Source organism: Trachypithecus francoisi, unplaced genomic scaffold (assembly GCF_009764315.1).
Source record: "Trachypithecus francoisi isolate TF-2019V2 unplaced genomic scaffold, Tfra_2.0 Lachesis_group6, whole genome shotgun sequence".
NCBI classification, from domain to species: domain Eukaryota; kingdom Metazoa; phylum Chordata; class Mammalia; order Primates; family Cercopithecidae; genus Trachypithecus; species Trachypithecus francoisi.
The window spans coordinates 90753821-90766534 of NW_022681471.1; the positions used below are offsets into that span (position 1 = coordinate 90753821).

General features: G+C 39.6%; 1 protein-coding gene across 2 annotated transcripts in view; it reads left to right on the plus strand.

Annotated features, from left to right (window-relative positions):
* The window catches only part of LOC117078246 (X antigen family member 3), a 39688-nt gene extending 31473 nt beyond the window's left edge, over window positions 1–8215 (plus strand). Inside the window, exons 1-5 of one of the 2 annotated variants that reach the window (XM_033201744.1) lie at window positions 942–1027; window positions 1894–1982; window positions 2501–2606; window positions 5823–5948; window positions 8104–8215. In XM_033201744.1, the coding sequence (XP_033057635.1) occupies window positions 1902–1982; window positions 2501–2606; window positions 5823–5948; window positions 8104–8126 (336 nt within the window). In that variant the 5' untranslated portion in view covers window positions 942–1027; window positions 1894–1901 and the 3' untranslated portion in view covers window positions 8127–8215. Of the gene's footprint in view, window positions 1–941; window positions 1028–1893; window positions 1983–2500; window positions 2607–5822; window positions 5949–8103 lie in introns of those variants that run through there. The other variant, XM_033201743.1, reaches the window with a different exon arrangement.
* The last annotated feature ends 4499 nt before the right edge of the window (window positions 8216–12714 follow it).

Here is a 12714-nt window from a genome sequence, read left to right on the forward strand (position 1 = left end):
TTAACTGTCTTGTCTGCCCCACCACAGTGTGGTGGCCTCCATGGGACATACCACGTGTGGCTCCTTGGTCTTCACATTTCCAGCATGCCAGATATTTCCTGCAACATGGCAGGCACCCGTGCATATATAAATGGGAAACAAGTGTGTATAAATATATATATTAAAATAATTTATTTCTGTCACAAAAGGTCTTTCTGAGACACATCCTCCACTCATGGTGACAGGGGACTGTCCCCAGTGTTTCTGGATGCATGAGAATGGTAGGGCAAGAGAGGGAACGAAGCCTCTTAGTCCCTTTCCTTCTACTCAAACATCTTAGGCATGCGAGTCTGGGGACAGTGGGAAAACCCCAGCTGGCCTTGCATGTGCTTGACTCAGTACGCACACCCCTTGCTGCCCAAGTCCCTTGTTGTCCATGTGCCTTGCTGTCTGCCTTGTGTCCCTGCAGACCTGTGCAAGGAGACATCGTGACTTCCTTCTGTGCTGCTGACTAGGAGTCAGCCAGTAGGTCCGAAGATCAGTCCTCCCAGGGTTGAAGTGGGAGAGAGAGTGAGGAGGAGCCCGCGGCGCAGTCTATGTCCTCCGATTGGGGAAGGTCCTTGAGGTTGCCATTCTTCTCCTAACAGGCGGCGACACAGCCATGGCCTTGCTATCGTGGGTGTCCCAGACAGGGGAGGAAGGAGGGCCATAGAGGGGAGGAGGACCTAGTGAACATGGAGTGAGTTTTGAAGGGGGAAACTATTTGTGGTATTTGAGTCCCGGAGGCATATGAAACCGCCCACAGAAGACACATTCCGAAGTCTTCAGTGGGAACCTGGGAGAGGGCAGAGGACTGCGCGGCGCGGGATGGGGTGGGGCGAGGAGGGGCGCCACAGCCCACTAGGCAGGCACCATCCTCACTGCGCATGTCCACTGGGCGTCTTCCCCTCTGCCCCTTTGCCTATGTGGTGAATTCCCTGGAGCTGTGAGGGTGTGAGGGTCGCGTTCCTGCTGTCTGGACTTTTTCTGTCTTACTGAGGCGCAGCCGGTAGGTCCACAAGCCATTCCTCCCGAGAGTTGAAGTGTGAGTGAGTGTGAGGAGGAGCCAGTGGCTATCCGGAGCGTGGGACAGCATGGTCCACGGCCTCAGAGGCCGAAGGGTCTCAAGGTGCTCGTCCTTCTCCTCGTGAGGTGGCACTGCCATGGGCCTTGTTGTGGTGGGGTCAGAATGAGTGAAGAAGGTGGGCCGCGCAGTTGAGAGCGGTCAGGTGAAAATGGGGCGAGTGTTGGGGGTGCTGGGGCAGGTATCCGAGTCCCTGGAATCCTCGACCGAGGAAAGATTCCAGGCTCCTTCGTGTCGACCCGGGAAGGAGCAGGGTGGGCATTAAGGAAGGGAACTGGGAATGCTGCGGGTCGGCAACCATGGCCCTGAGGTCTGTAGAGCGCCTGGCAGAGGTGTACAGTGAGGAGGGCCCAGCGCTGTGTGGCAGCTTCTCAACTCCACCATGGAAGTTTGAGTGGGTGGGGCTCTGCATTCCAACAAAACTTGATTTTAGGGGGGAAATGGGCCTAGCAAATGGGTGTGTGACAAAAGCCCTAGTTACTGCAGTTTTAATTCTCTGGCTGTATTTTCCCAAATGTCTCCACGGAGGAGAGTTCAGTTGTGAAACCAAACCTTATTGGAAATATCCTGTGTCTTTTGCCAGGAGCCTTAAGAAATTGCTCAGTTAGCTTGACCAACTTAATGGCTTCGCAGGCATTCAGAAGGCACACACACTTACGCTTGCCCTGAGACTTAGTTCGAAAGTATTTACAAACTTTTAAAAAACGGCAAGTTAACATTTGGTCATGGAAGTGGTCAAATATAGCTGTCTTTTCAAGTACATTTACCAATTCACAGTATTCTGCTTGCAGTGTGAAATATGATTTGGCGAGGAAGATCAACATATAGGCCTAGACCAAGGAGAAGTGTACCACCTCCTGAGCTGATTGGGCCTCTGCCGGTGAGTATCTTAACCTTTGATGTTTTCTATTAGCAGAAAGTTATTTTTGTAACTTGATGTTGTTGCAAAACTATGTTTTGTAATTGTTGTTGAACCAATATAGATACACCAATAAAGGTGTCCCATGCTGATAAGAATAATCATGGCATCTCATGAAGGAAAGACTAATCCAAGAGGATTAAGTTCTCCTGTTGTCTGGATAGATGATCTTGTGTTCCCCAGATTTTGCCCATGATTTCCTTCTCATGCTTATTTGTAAAAGATTACACACATTCATCCTAACATAGATTAAAACAGCTTCCAAAGCCCTTGAGGGCAACTGTCTTAGAGTAACCTCTTTGTGGGAAGAGTAACTTTATGAAAAATAAGTATGTGGAATAGTGTTGGAGAAATGTCTTTAGACTTATGATCAGAAACATCTATGTATTCTGTATATTTATATTATTGAAATGTATCGATAACAAAACTTTTTATCTGCACACACACACACACACACACACACACACCCCTCGTTCCAGGAGCCCAGTGATGCGGAGCCTCAGCAAGAGGAACCACCAACTGAAAGTCGGGATCCTACACCTTGTCAGGAGAGAGAAGAAGATCAGGGTGCAGCTGAGATTCAAGGTGCTGGGAGGGGAAAGAAAGAATGTCTATGGGGAGGGAAGGAGGCCTATGTGTGCATCATGCCTTATGCCATGACCAGTAACAGGAGGAAAGAAAACATTGGGAAAGGATCTCAGACATTTGCTGAGAGTTGGCTGGACAAGTGAAGAGTATAGTTTGCAGCTTCATGCAGCCCCTGGATATAATGAATCTTCTCCTACCTTTGAAATATATTTTGCATGCTTGAAAATACAGTCCTTGCTAAATCAGATGAAACTGTTTAATGTGGTGTACAAAATTTCACTAGTTTGATCTTCTTAGAATGTTGTCTGATCTTCTCAGCTGTGGTGTCCACAGTATTGTATGCACCCTTTAATAGCATGTAGAATGCCAAGTCACCCTACCTTATAACACTCTGAATAAAGTCCATTTGCATAAGGATATTAGTCCCATTTTATAAATAAGAAAACTGAGGCTCTGAAATGGAGGCTTACCAAGAACACTTGACTCGTGGAGAAGGAATTCATGTTTCATTCCAACGTTTGTGTTCTCCCTACCATTCACATTAGAAAACGTGAATGATTTTGCTTGAAATGTTAATACTCGAATGTGTCTGTACTGTAAGGTACTTCAGTATTGGCTCAGGACAAAACAAAGTTCAGTGAAGCAGGATAGCAACTCCAGAAAAGACCTCAATGAATGAATGACAGCCACTCTTTCCTTTGCTCTGTATTTTTGACAGTATGTTTGGTAAAATCTGGATAATTCGGGACATTGGCATACAGGTAGCTATGTTAGTATGATTTTAAGGGGCTTTTAAAGAGTTGTTTATATACTTTTATAATTAGAAAACTCGAAGTATGATAAGATTATCGTGAAACAGAAATTATTTCCTCAACAGATAGCATTTTGAAGTTAAACATTGACAGAATTTGGGTCATGGATTACTTTAGCAATTCACTGTTAAGGGGTTTCCAGAATATGACTGTCAACAATGCCTATTAATTTTTTTTTTCACTCAAGTTCCTGTACTCTTGTGGAAGACAGCGATTTTGCTGTTATATTTGGTACTTTTATGTGAATGGGATTCGTTTATGGAAAGTTACATATAGGGCCTTTGAACCTAAGGTTGTCTAATTTTAACCAAAAACTTTCCAAGTTACCTCAACAGGTAATGAGTGTCAGGACTGTAAGATTTGTCATAGGCTCACCAACACATTCATCTAATCTTTCAGAAAATTACATTTGAGTTATGATTAAAATGCTATCCATTGGGTAGTCTTTAGGTTTCCTAGATAGCTGACACTCACTGTTTATAATACACAATGGTAAAGTATAGGGAATGTAAGTGTGGTGTGATTTTTCCTCAGACTGTCATTTAAGATAAGATTTCATAATACAGGAAAACAAAGGTGGGACATCTTTACGTCACATTTATTACCACAGTCGACTGCAGCCTTTTATTTCATAACACTGAGGAAAATAATATTATCATTTCCTTATTTATCTTTCTTGTTTGCCTGCTTCAATTGATAACCTTTGTATTTTTTTTTATTATACTTTAAGTTCTAGGATACATGTGCACAACATGAAGTTTTGCTACATATGTATACATGTGCCATGTTGGTGTGCTGCACCCATTAACTTGTCATTTACATTAGGTATATCTCCTAATGCTGTCCCTCTCCCCTCCCCCCACCCCACAACAGGCCCTAGTGTGTGATGTTCCCCTTCCTGTGTCAAAGTGTTCTCATTGTTCAATTCCCACCTGTGAGTGAGACCATGCGGTGTTTGGTTTTCTGTTCTTGCGATAGTTTGCTAAGAATGACGGTTTCCAGCTTCATCCATGTCCCCACAAAGAACATGAAGTCATCCTTTTTTATGGCTGCATAGTATTCCATGGTGTTTATGTGCCACATTTTCTTAATCCAGTCTATCATTGATGGACATTTGGGTTGGTTACAAGTCTTTGCTATTGTGAATAGTGCCACAATAAACATACGTGTGCGTGTGTCTTTATAGCAGCACGATTTATAATTCTTTGGGTATATACCCAGTAATAGGATGGCTGGGTCAAATGGTATTTCCAGTTCTAGATCCTTGAGGAATCGCCACACTGTCTTTCACAATGGTTGAACTAGTTTACAGTCCCAGCAACAGTGTAAAAGTGTTCCTCTTTCTCTACATCCTCTCCAGCACCTGTTGTTTCCTGATTTTTAAATAATTGCCTTTCTAACTGGTGTGAGATTGTATCTCGTGGTTTTGATTTGCATTTCTCTGATGACCAGTGATGATGAGCATTTTTTCACGTGTCTGTTGGCTGCATAAATGTCTTCTTTTCAGAAGTGTCTGTTCATATCCTTTGCCCACTTTTTGATGGGGTCGTTTTTTTCTTGTAAATTTGTTTGAGTTCTTTGTAGATTCTGGATATTAGCCCTTTGTCAGATGAGTAGATTGCAAAAATTTTCTCCCATTCTGTAGGTTGCCTGTTCACTCTGATGGTAGTTTCTTTTGCTGTGCAGAAGCTCTTTAGTTTAATTAGATCCCATTTGTGAATTTTAGCTTTTGTTGCCATTGCTTTTGGTGTTTTAGACATGAAGTCCTTGCCCATGCCTGTGTCCTGAATGGTATTGCCTAGGTTTTCTTCTAGGATTTTTATGGTTTTAGGTCTAATATTTAAGTGTGTAATCCAGCTTGAATTAATTTTTGTATAAGGTGTAAGGAAGGGATCCAGTTTCAGCTTTCTACATATGGCTAGCCAGTGTTCCCAGCACCATTTATTAAATAGGGAATCCTTTCCCCATTTCTTGTTTTTGTCAGACTTGTCAAAGATCAGATGGTTGTAGATGTGTGGTATTATTTCTGAGGGCTCTGTTCTGTTCCATTGGTCTAGATCTCTGTTTTGGTGCCAGTACGATGGTGTTTTGGTTACTGTAGCCTTGTAGTATAGTTTGAAGTCAGGTAGCGTGATGCCTCTAGCTTTGTTCTTTTGGCTTAGGATTATCTTGGCAATGCGGGCTCTTTTTTGGTTCCATATGCACTTTAAAGTAGTTTTTTCCAATTCTGTGAAGAAAGTCATTGGTAGCTTAATTGGGATGGCATTGAATCTGTAAATTACCTTGGGCAGTATGGCCATTTTCACAATATTGATTCTTCCTATCCTTGAGCATGGAATGTTCTTCCATTTGTTTGTGTCCTCTTTTATTTCATTGAGCAGTTAACCTTTGTATTTTTAAGCGCTTGACCTGGAAGCTGATCTCCAGGAGCAATCTCAGTCAAAGACTGGGGATGAATGCGGAGATGGTCCTGATGACCAGGGGAAGATTCTGCCAAAATCAGAGGAATTTAAAATGCCAGAAGGAGGTATGCTCTCCATTAAGATGCAAAATTATGTGCTTTCTGTTTTCCACAATATTTTACTTTTGATAATAAGAGAGAACATTACTACCCCCTTGAAATCAGAGTTCAAATGCAGACTTTCTTTGAAAGGTTGTTCAGACCCCAATTGCCTGACTGCAAGACTTAAACACTATCAGACACAGACACAAATTGGGTCAAAGCCATATTGAATCATCAAATATGAAAGCATATTCTTACTTCTGATTATACCTAACAACTAACAATTTTCAGATTTTTTTCTAATTTCTGATTTTAACAAATACTTAATGCATTTGTAATACCAGTTTGTGTGAAATATCCTAGCACCTTAAGCAGATTCTAATACCAACTCTAATATTATTTGTGAGATTCTGGATTAATTCCATAAATTCTACAACCACCTTTTGCTGTTATTGAAAATAGTAAATGCAAATCAGATGTATTAACATCTGTTTTAAAGTTGATTTCTGCATCCTCATGTTCTGTTGGATAAAATACAAAGATATGAGATTGTTTTTCATAACAATCAGTTTCACTCCAGTTCTAATATCTGAGTTGAGACATCATGGTTCCTAAGAAAATGAGCAGGCAACTTGCTTGATGAAAGTACCTTTTCCACATATTTTCCAAACTGATGACTGTTAATTAGAAGAGCTTCTGAATTTATAGGAAGCATTCCATGTTTGTGGAAGAAATTACCTAAATGTTTTTACTCTACAGTGCTGAACCATTCCATTAGGCTATTTACGTTGAAAGATAGTTTTCAATTATTTCCAGGAGCCCATTGAACAAGCGTCAATTGTATTCTTAGGAAGATAGTCTTAAATGAATATCTTGTTAAAATAGATAGAAAATTACACGAGAAAGGAAAATATTACAAAATGAAAATAATAAGGAGCAATAGAATAAATCTAAGGGAAAAAGAAAGAGGTACTTAATAAGAGACAGGTATGAATCATTAGTAAAAGGAAATGTAATCCAAAAGCAATACATTTAAAAGACTGTTCTTTTGAAAAATAGCTATGAATAGAGTAATAGTTTGCACACTCGTAAAGAAAATGGAAAAAGCTCAACATGGAATACGAACAAGACCCTAACAGATACTGAATATATGGTAGAATCGAAAGTGAATACATTCTTAAACTTTAATATTTTCAAAATATGAATGAAGTGATTGATATTCTAGGAACACATACATTAGTTAATATATTCCAGTAATACCTGAATATCTAAACATCACAAAGACTGTGGAAAAACTTCTGAAATTTCCCACTTATCCCTCAAAAACACTCAACTTTTAGAAACAAATATTTGGCTTTTCCAGATGTCTTACTGTCCTTTTCCATTTTCCTCTCCCTCCATTTCTTTTTTTTGCCCCACTCCTCATGATATATGCCTCTTTCCCAGTTTGATGTCAAAAATAATAGTGGTAGATTAAACCGAATCTGACCATGTAATTTATTTTACCAATGGAAATATTTTCAAGTGTAAGAAGAGGGACTCTTCATATTGACATCAGGATGATAGGTAAAAATGTTGGACAAAAATGGTTACTGTACTTTAAAGAACACAGGTGGGTAAACTAGCCCCAAGCAACATTTTTGCACTTCTGCACAACAGAGAAAAAACAAATGCAGTACTGGCCTTTCAATTCACTGCACTTACGCAGTTCCTAATGTGACATAAACTGTTTCCCAGGAACTTGTTGAACATCCAGACTATTATTTCAAGGCAAAACATTATATTACATTATACATTGTTTGTAAATTCCTTTTGTTTCTTAGGTTTGTTGTGTGTTGGTTATGTTTTTATTAAAACTGTACACAATGTTTGCTTTTCACTTTGGGCCACCTTTTAATAGGTTCACTTGATTTAAAGCGTTTTGAAGTTAGACAGTTTTTGGTTCCCTTGAACTACAGAATGCAGGGTGTTTTAAAAATGTTGCTAATGTATATGCTTGGAAGCCTATCTTCAAAGTCTCTACAGAGGTTTAACTGAATGTTAGCCATCAGGTTACTCTTAGGCTTCTGGTTTTAGTCCATGGTATAAAACCAAAACTTTGGTGTCCTTCATATACCTTTAATGTCATCTGAATACAGTTCTGCTACTAATATTCCCTCCTGTTATGTTTCTATTACAGGTGACAGACAACCACAGGTTTAAATGAAGACAAGCTGAAACAACACAAACTGTTTCTATCTAAGATATTTGACTTAAAAATATCGAAATAAACTTTTGCGGCTTTCTCCAAATAAGTCTTGCACATTTTTTTTGTTCATGTTATTCCCAAATATTTGATACTATTGAAAATGGTGGCCAGGTGTGGTGGCTCAAGCCTGTAATCACAGCACTTTGGGATGCTGAGGCAGGAGGATTTCTTGGCCTCAGGAAACTGACACCAGCTTGGGCAACATAGTGAGACCCCCTCACTGCAAAATAAATGAATGAGTGCATGAATGTATGCATGTATATATGTAGCCTTAGTCCCAGCTACTTCTGAGGCTACGTTGAGAGGATCCCTTGAACTCAGGAGGCAGAGGATGTGGGTAGTTATGTTCAGGCCACTGCAACTCCAGCCTGGGTGACAGAGTGAGACTGTTTGAAAAAAAAAAGGAAAAGTATCATTGTTGAAATTTTGTATTCTGATTACACTGGTATACACACTTGTGATATTATGAAATATATAAATAATATTTGGTCCTCTACCCGCTGTACTGGCATACAACTCTTAATATTTTTAGAATCTCCACAGAGTGATGTCTTTTTGTATGCTAATGAGTTGACTGTTGCCTAGCAGCCTCTAGGTAGCTTTGGGATGGGGGATTAGAGGGCTGGGACTTTCAGTCCCACTCCAAACCTTCAGGAAAGGGAGAAGGGCTCCCTTCTTCAGGAAAGGGAGTGGGAGGTTGATTACCAATAGCCAGCCAGTGGTTTAATCAATCACACCTGCATCATGGAAACCTCCATGAAAACCCAAAAGGACAGGGTTCAGAGAGCTTCTGGATAGCCTCGCACACAGAGGACAGCATTTCCACAGGGGGCATGGCTCCCTGCCCCTTAACCCATTCCTTATCCTATGCATCTCTTTAACTAGATCCTTTCTAATATCCTGTTTAAATCAACCCATAAATGTATATGTTTCACTGAGTCGTGAGATGCTTTAGTAAATTAATTGAACTTGAGTAGGAGTCATGGGAAATTCAGTTTATAGCTGGTGGGCCAGAAACACAGTAAAACAATTTAGGGCTTGTGGCAATTGGCAGGGTCCTCTTGCGGGACTGAGCCCTCAACCTGTGCAATCTGATGTTATCTCCAGGTAGATCCTATTGGAGTTGAATGAGAGGATACCCAGCTGGTGTATGCTGGAAAACTGTTTGCTTGCTTGGTGTGTGGAGAAAAGCCCCCACATATCTGGTCACAGAAGTCTTTGATGTTACTGGTTGTAGGGCAAGAACAGAGAAAACACTTTTTTCTCCCATTCAACCAACAGGTATCATGTTTGTATATTGTTTTTCTATGCAGTAAACTTGCTAAATATCCTTATTCCAAATTTATCTCTAGATCCTTTCTGATTTTCAACACACACAATTGTATCACCTTTGAATAACGACAGCTTGTTTTTGACATTTCAAACAGTATCCTTTTTCCTTTTTCCTATTCTACAACATTGGACAGACCCACCCAATACAATGCTGATTAGAACCAGTAATTGTGGCCATCTTTCTCATATGCCTAGTAGGCACTGGAAATTTTTTTTTAACATCTTACCATGCTTGCTGTGCTTTTAAAAATAGATCTATTTTATTAGAATAGGAAGCTCCATTCTATTTTCCATTTGTTAAGACTATTTATCTTGAATATATGTTGAGTTTCATGAAGCATTTGTAATGCATCCATGTAGATGATTACAGGACTTTTTCCTTTATTAATCTGTTAACATTGTGAATTACATTGGTAAGTTGCTATGTTTAAACCAACGCTGCATTCCTAGGGGGAACATTGGGTCATGACACATTATCCTTTTTGACGAATCTATGTATTACTAATTTGTTTAGGATTTGTATGTGTGTTCTCAGAAGTGACATTAGCCTATATTCTTATTTTATGTAGAGATGCTCCTCAAGTTATCATAGAATTATGTCCCAATAAATCGATCATATATTGAAAATTTTGTAAGTTGAAAATGCATTCAGTACACCTAACTTAGCAAACATCATAGCTTAGCTTAGCCTACCTTAAACGTGCCCAGCATACTTACATTAGCCTACGGTTGTGCAAAATCATCTAACACAAAGTCTATTTTATCATAACCTTGAATATCTCATGTAATTTTTGAATACTATCCTGGAAGTGAAAAATATAATGGCTATATGGTTATTCAAAGTACTGTTTCCACTGAACGCATTTCTTTTATCTGCCATCATAAAACCAAATACTTTTAAGGGGAGGCATTGTAAGTCGTGGCTGTCTGTATTCTCTCTGTTGGACTTTGGTATCTAGGTTACACTAGCTTCATGAAATGAATTGGGATGTAAGTCCTCTTTCTTTTCTTTTCTTTTCTTAGACGGAATTTCGCTCTGTCGTCCGGGCTGGAATGCAGTGGCGCGATCTCGGCTCACTGCAAGCTCCGCCTCCCGGGTATAAGTCCTCTTTCTATTCACTGGAACTGAAATCTCTGCAAGACTGAATAACTTGGGGGTAGGCTTTGCCATGTTCTTTTGTTTCTAGATCGAATCTCCTTTTTACCTTTGGACCCTACTTAAAGACAGAAGGAGCAGCTCTAGGTTCCTATGCCTTTGAACTTTGTAAGGTGGCCATCTTTCCTCCAATGATCCCTCTAATGATGCTGTCACTCTGAAAACTACCTGCTCCTTTTTTTTGTACTGATATTAACCCCTGTACACAGAAAGTTAAAAGTTGCCATTCTATTAATTTGCCTACATAAGATTTTTAAGAGATGGGTTCTTGCTATGTTGCCCAGGCTGATCTTGAACTCCTGGGTTCAAGTGATCATTCCTTCTTGGCCTCCAAGTGTCCTGGGATAACAGGTGAGAGCCACCATGCTGGGCCTGCCTACATGATTTTGATCTGTGGTATGTGATTGTGAATGGGTTGACTAACCAAAGCTGTGTATAGTTACGACAATAGCTACATTTATTAAGTTCTTTAAGAAAAACAGGAATAATAATAACTTGCATTTATGGAGTATGTGTTATCCATTAGCCACTTCTCTGAGCTACGTTTCATTTTTTTCTGACCTCACTTAATCCTTTAAAAAGGTGAGTCAGAGTTTTCATAAAATTTACAATAAATGACTCTAGTAAAAAGCAGATATGGGGATTCAAGTTCTAAGTTCACAGTCTGCACTTTCTCAAAGCAAATGCTTCTGGCAGCATTGAATGTAGAACTGGTGTTGCATATATTGACTTCAGTGGTAATCTCATTTTTATATAAATCTGTGGTAATATATAAAATATATATATTTTTCATTGTTCAAGATAAAAGGCTTTATTCTTTTCTTGAAGGAAGTGTTTCCCAAAATATGGCCCGTAGAGCTAACAGGCGTTTCGAGATGAAACCATTGGTACAAAAACATTTAAAAAAGTAATGATAACATACCTATTTTACGGTGCTACAGAACAATATAACTTGAATACTAAAGTCTTTTGGAATAGTTTGTGGGAACACGGAGAGAAGAACTGATGCCTCAATCCCTATGGAAAATGCCACGACATCTCCTGCAAACACATTTGACCTTTCTTTAAAAGTTATTAAGAGCCAGGGAGGGAGAAGCACCAAACCTCATTTTCTTTTTCTTTTTTTTTAGAAAAGCATGCACATTTATTTAATATAAGTTTTACATAGGGAAAGGAAAACACAAAGAAACAGGAAAACTTGTGTATATTTATTCTAGGTTTGATGGAGAAGTGGATAGTGATGGAAAAGTATGTTGGATAAAAATGCATGATCTGATGATAGTTAATTGGGGAGAACTCAGCTATGCCTGTTTGTTCAGATTGCTGTCAATGACCTTGCGTTTCTAGAGATATACAGATGTCCATTTCCTCTGGGCATAGAGACAGCAACTATCAAATGAGGGTTTTATGACCTGCTTCAGGAGAGAAGAATTGGGGGAAGGTGAGAGTTACCTTCCTGTTTCTGCTGTTTTCTAAATACCCCCATATTCTGGGGTAGTGTGTCCTGAACCCCATCACTCAAAACTTAGCACTGATTTTATATCTCTGTATGATATATTCCAAGCTTTTCAACACGACATACAAAATTTCCTCTCTTTCCCACCCTCCTATGATCTTTCTAGTTTCAATCACCACCACTTTCCACCTTTCATTTTACATTCTATTGTCAAGGACTGCTCATACTTCTCATCCACACACAATGCTATTTTATTCCTCCCTGTCTGTATATATATTGTCTTCTCTGCCTGGAATGTGCTTACCCCTCTTTCTTTACTTGAGTAACTCCCATTTACTCTCCCTTATTCTGCTCATGTGTTACCTTCTCTATGAAGCCTTCTTTAATGTAGTTAGACTGCTAAGCTTCCTCTTCTGTATTTCTAAAAGAAATTATGCTTCCTCTTTAAATCATTTTTCATTTTTCTTTAAATTTTACTTTAAGTTTCCGGATACATGTGCAGAATGTGCCAATTTGTCACATAGGTATACATGTGCCATGTGGTTTGCTGCACCTATCAACCCGTCATCTAGGTTTTAAGCCCTGCACGCGTTAGATA